General features: G+C 51.0%; 1 protein-coding gene across 3 annotated transcripts in view; it reads right to left on the bottom strand.

Annotated features, from left to right (window-relative positions):
• Positions 1 to 547: 547 nt before the first annotated feature.
• PAPPA (pregnancy-associated plasma protein A, pappalysin 1) overlaps positions 548 to 6,000 on the bottom strand; it is a 215,964-nt gene continuing 210,511 nt past the window's right edge. For all 3 annotated transcript variants that reach the window (XM_014528925.1, XM_014528924.1, XM_014528926.1), the window contains exon 22: positions 548 to 2,186. In XM_014528925.1, the coding sequence (XP_014384411.1) occupies positions 2,079 to 2,186 (108 nt within the window). In that variant the 3' untranslated portion in view covers positions 548 to 2,078. The remainder of the gene's footprint in view (positions 2,187 to 6,000) is intronic.

Below are 6,000 nucleotides of genomic sequence, written 5' to 3'. Positions count from 1 at the left end.
AGCACTGTATCCTTATTTGTGGGCACCTGTGCAAAAAGCACCTTGATATATTTTTTTTAATATCACAGACCACAGATGATGGCCAATAAATGTCTTTTCAAGCATCCTTGATCAGTAGGCAATTGTTGTCGGGAGTGATAAAGGAGCTTTCTGAAGCTCTTGTTGGTCCTCATGGGAGAAAGCGCTGTAACTAACAATGCCTGCCTCAGAAGCAGGAATGTGTGGATCAGTGCGCATGCCTGGCATGTTCCATTCCCATGCTAGACTGTGTTTTTGTTGGTTGTCTTCTCTAAACTTGAGAGGACTTGATTTATAGCAATCTTTATGGGATATGTCTAATTTAGACCTTCCCATCGCCTCACTTTCTCAGTTCCAGGTGTCAGAAATTATGTCAAACTTAACCATTCTCTCCACTTTTTTCTGTATTCATCTCTCCTCATATTCCTCAAAAGGAGTGGATGGAAACTGGCTGAAAAGAGGCAGAGGGCCCCAAAGAGGGCGGGGCTCCTACGGGGGTCTGACTGACTTACTCTGCACTTTCGAAACTGGCTGAAAAGAGGCAGAGGGCCCCAAAGAGGGCGGGGCTCCTACGGGGGTCTGACTTACTCTGCACTTTTGGAGGTGGAATGTGGGAGAGACGGAAGGGTTGCCCACCCCCAGGTGTGGACGGGAGCACTGGCAAATGGAAGACTATGGGAAACATCATGACCATTCTGGGTTGCTGGGGACCGAGGCTGGCGCCCTTGGACTTCCCTCTGATGGCCCCTGGAACACAGTCGAGACTGATCACATCCAAGATGATTCTCTATTATAGGAGGCTAGCTGCTCAGGGCCACCTCAAGGTCCTTAGGACCAAAGCCCCCTGTAGCCTGGATGGGCAGGAAGGCTCGGTGAAGGAGCATAACTCAAGAGTCCTTACAACTCTAACAGTCCCCGGATGACTCTAGCATCACAGAAACATAACACTGTTCCACTTGATTATAAAATCTAACACTGGCTTAGACATTCTGTACTCTCGCTGAGGGTTCCGACTCCCTTCCAGGGTAAGAAGCCCACCCACAGAGGACCACGCTTCTCTCCATGGGGGGCCAAGGAGGGGTTTCTCTTGCAGGAGGACTAGGGAGTGAGGAGCTATGGGGAAATGTGGGTCACGTTTAAGGCAGACTGTTTGGTTGTGTGGGGTTTTTCCTAACCTAGTCCTATCATCTTGGGTTACTTAATGTATAGGATAGAGCAGCAGGAAAAGTAGCAGCAAATGTGGTCCCAAGGCAAGATTTGGGGAATGGATGGGTTCCGGAGGGATATTATGGCCTCATGCCTCAAGCAGGGGGCTCTTATAATACCTTGACATTGCAATCTTAAGCCATTTCCAGCTTGGCCTTAAACCCTGGAGTTGGGGTAAGTCCCCCATGGCAGCGGGAAAAATCGGGGGGCTTCGTACACTTTGGATTCTTTCTCCCTGGGCCCTACTTTCCTAGAAGGTAGGTGATCAGAGACCATTTCACTTTCGATCCCAAAGGACTGTACCACTGCGCACGTCCTACATATTCCAGGCCTCAGGGTGTGAACTATCTTGGCATCTCAATACTCGGCCTTAGCAGTTTCTGCAACTCTTTCTCCCAAGGACAGTGTTGGCTGGGAGCTTGGGAAAGGAAAGATTGACTTTGTTCCAGTCTCTCTCTGCTCAGTCTCCAAAACTGCCCTCACACAGATGTTTGTATGGGTGTGTATGCATGCATGTGTACTAACCACAGATGTGCACATTCCTGGGCACAGAGCATGTTTCTCGCTGCGGTCATGTGACAAATGGTTAGAGTTTTAGGAGGCTCTGGGACTGCATGCTGTGCATGTGATCCATCTAAGACTGTGGGGTGGGATTCCATGCCATTACTTAACATGGTGAGACTTGCTTCGTGCGCCCCCACTGTGAGTCCTTCCTGGGTGAAATTAAAGGCAGACCGGTTGGATGCTAAGGATCCCTGGTGTGGAGAGGCCATTCCGTGGAGCAGCTCACTGTGAAATCAATACCAAAGGGATGCGGGTCCTGGCGCTGGGAATTCTTAACTCCTTGTCCTTCCTTAGCCGTGGCTGTATCCCCGGAGGTCTTTCCGGCTGTGTTCTCGGGCCTGGGGGTCCCGACAAGCACAGTCACCTTGTAGGTCACAGGACATAGGGAAGGGAGTGACCTGCGGAGAGAAAGAGAGGGGAGGTGAACCAGGTGTTTGGGTCTCAAGGAATACTTTTCAGAGAGGCAGCTCAGGGGACAATCGCTGGATTGGGGGGACAGCAGATTCAAGTGTGAGTCCTGACTTTGCTTCCTTCTAGCCCTATGATAGCTTGTATCAAGATCACCAGCGTTGTTATCCTAGCAACTTTCCTTTCCGGTGGCATTTACCATGGGTCAGGCAATGTGCAAAATACTTTGCAAATACGGAAACATCAAACCCTTCGACAACTCTGTAAGACAGATACAAAACAGCCACCATTTCACAGGTGGAGAAACGAAGGCTCAGAAATGGGCAGGCATTCCCCCAAAGTAATAAATGGCAAATCTTGCATTTCCAGTAGGACGAGCCACCTCTCCTTCACCCTCAGGTGCGTAGCTGTAGAATTGATATGATGAGACCGACTTGCACTATGACCTTTTGGGCTGGATGAAATTGTGGGTGAAGAATTGTAATGCGCTGTCCCAGAGCTGTTCAGAGAATTGTGAAATGGAATATCTGGTAGGACTGTCGAGGTGACTGGTGAGATGAAGGACGTGAGAGTCTTTTAAGAAAACACAGCTCTCTGCACGGATTGGGCATTTCCATTTTGGGAGGCAAGGATGCAAGCCACAAAAGCTCCTCTCAGCAAGCCCAGAGCCAGGGCACCTGAGATCCTGTTGGGGACATTTCACATGGAGATTCTGCATAACATTTGGTTGAAGGACCTAGGGAACAGATTTTAGCAAAAGGAAAGTGAGAGGCATACGATGATTTGCTATATGTAGATATTACAGAACCTGGGGAAAAGAAGAAATAATGATTTGAAAAAAAATTTAAAAAGAAACAGTGAGAGGCCCTAGTGTCAGTTCCCGCGCCATCCCCTCACGTGCTCTGTGACCTTGGGCCGCCTTCCTTTCTAGAAACAGAGACAGAGCCCAGCCAAGCGAACGTCTTCCCCATGCAGCCAGCGATCTGTCTTTCCTAAGAGCACCGTGCAGCCCCTGCCTGAGCCCAAGCTGGGCTAGCACGAGCCAAGTGGATTTCACCTCATTGCATCATGACATTCACATCGCACTTTCCCCAGAGGGTCCCCCATCTGCGCAGATGGATTTAGTGACCTCATTCGCCTCCTGCCTGGGCAGGGTCTCCAAGTGCTCACAGAGCCTCAGAGAGCTGTGACTCTCTAGCTTCTGGACTCATTCTGTGTAGCTAACTCTTTTCTCTCTGCCTCTTGGCCCATCCTCCCTCCCTTCCTCCAAACCTCTCTCCATGTCCAAATGTAAGGATGAGCAGGAAGATTGAGGTATCAGCCCCAGCAGCTCTGTCATCTAATAGTGTGACCTGGGGCATGTGACAACTTCTCTGCATCATAGGTAACTCATTCATTAAATGGAAACAGTGAAAGCATACGTGTCCCTGAGGCTGTGGTGAGGGATGAGTGAAGTAAGTGACAAAAACCACCTACCACACAGTGCTTGACATATGCTCTGAGTTCAACCATATACCTATTTATGCACATATATAGCTTTCCTCCTCCCTCTCACTTGGTGAGTCAGGAGCCGTGTCCGTCCTGTTCATTCTTGTTTTCCAAGGCCTAATCCATAGAACGAGGGAGTGTATGTTCACTTCTCCTTCTCCCTGACTCCTCCTCTGCACCCACAGCCAGCGTACCTGTTTCCCTAGTCAACTGACACCCGAAGGTGCTTGGTGCTTGGTGCTGGGGGAGCCTTCTCACAGCTGCCTCTTCCATGCAGTGTCTTTCTGCTCACAACTCCCTGCTGTTCCCTGCTTAGCACCTTTTCTCCCAACCTCCATGCCCTCATGCAGGCTGTGCCTTCCAATCTAGAATATCCTCCCACAACCGCTTCGCCTCCAGGAGAAGCAAGAGTGTTAGAATGGGAAAAGACACAGAAAAACCCTCTAGTCCGAGTGAGGAAACTGAGGCAGAGCCAAGACCAAGTCTAACTGACTGTGAGTGGGGAGAGTTCCATCGTGGGAGCTCAGAGGCCTGGGTGGGCACCCTCAGGCCCCATTCTTGCTGAGCCATTTGGGGAAAAGCCCTTCACTGCCATAACCCTGAGTTTCTACATCTGTAAGAGTGCGATTAAAAAAGCACCATATTTCACATGGTTGTGAGGATCAAACAAGAAGAAATATGCAAAAGCCCCAGCACATGGCCTAACACTCAGGAGATGCTTAATGCTAAATACACGTGTGCTGACTCAGATTTCCCACCAGCTCCAATTTCACCGTCTGTGACACCTTTCCTGCCTATTGGCCCCCCCCACCTCTCCCGCCTCCCAGACTTGGGCAGCCTCTTTGTCCTCAACTCACCCATCCCTTTATCTGTCCCCTTCTGCTGCCCTTGCCCACATCCTAACGTTACAATGATCCAGTTACCTCTAATGTCTCCTGCACAATTCTCTCCATAACTCTTTCCCATCGGGCACTACGACCCACGAGGGACCGTTTCAGTCTGGTTTCTCTCTCATGCATCCTGCCTCACCTCACACAAGCAAAAACTCTTCAACTAAGACTCAAAGTCCTTACCACGAGGTCAAGGCCTTGCAGGACTCGCTCTCCAACACTTCTTAGACCTCATCTGCCCCCCTTCTTCCCCACACTCCTGCGGCTTGTTTATTTATGGACTGGTTCCTCAAATCCTCCGAGTGCTTTCCCACTTTTAGGTCTTTAGCCATTAATGGCCCTCCACCCTGCTCTCTCCCCTGGCAGCTCATTCACTCTGCAGGTCTCATCTCCCCCCTCACTGGCCTGACCAATGGCACCCTGACCTCCATCCCATCTCCCAGCACCGTCTCCATGCTCCTTGTACTGAAGCACTTCTCACTTGTACGCCAGCTCAGTCGAGGCAGGGATCATGTCTGCTTTGAACTGAGTCTTTATATACAGAGATCAGGTGTTCTGTGAACCCAGGGATGGAAGGACAGATGGATGCACGGATAAATATCCAGGCAGCACACGGGCCAGGCAGCCTCTGCTTTTGCCCTCGCTGTCTGGGTGACTTGGCACAAGCCCCTGCCCTTCCCTGAGCTTCGGTTTCCCCATCTTACGTTAAGATTGGATGTTAATGGTCTGTATCTTTCTGTCTCTCTGAAAGTCCTCAGTCTGAGAAAGACAGAAGGCAACTCCTGGGCAAAAAGTACCTAGAGATGCACATTCTGCACACGCTCCTTGCGTGCTCCCCGTCCTGCCACCCCCAGTTCCACCAGCTTCTCGGCCATCGGGTTCCAGGACCCTGCCTCCAGCTGGTTTCTCAGGCCGGTCTGGTCACCCTGGCTCTGTGGGTGTGAGTGACCGTTCTCTCTCCTCCCGGTCAGCCCAGGCCGTTTCAGCATTTTCCCAAAGAAATGTGTCTGGCACCTAAGGAAGGAACCCCACACAGAACACAGCCGAGTCTAGAAGGTTTGCTCTCAGGGGCAGGTCTGCAGACAGGCAGCTCCTCGTCTCCACCACATGCTGAAGTGCGGCTGCGTTTACTGAGCCCTCCAAGGAGTTTAGGAGCAGACAAGCCCAGCTTGGGGTGGGCACTGCATGGCTTTGGCGAGTCTTTGGCACCCTGTAGACTCCCCCCCCGTCTATAAGATGAGGGTCTTCATAAATACCTTGCAAGATTCTGGGAAGGAGTAATGAAATAATGTTGCCCCAAATTAGCTTGCAAGTGCCCAGTGCCTTGTCCCCTCCCCTCCTGCCCTTCGCTCTCCTCTGTGGGAACTGCCTGTCCTGAGCTCTCTCTGCACAAGTGCCCTCCTGATCAAGGGCCTACACCTGGGAA

The sequence above is a fragment of the Myotis brandtii genome, unplaced genomic scaffold (assembly GCF_000412655.1).
Source record: "Myotis brandtii unplaced genomic scaffold, ASM41265v1 scaffold658, whole genome shotgun sequence".
Taxonomy (NCBI): Eukaryota; Metazoa; Chordata; class Mammalia; order Chiroptera; family Vespertilionidae; genus Myotis; species Myotis brandtii.
The sequence above is the reverse complement of the archived record's forward strand: the minus strand, read 5'-3'. Positions and strand labels throughout refer to the sequence as shown.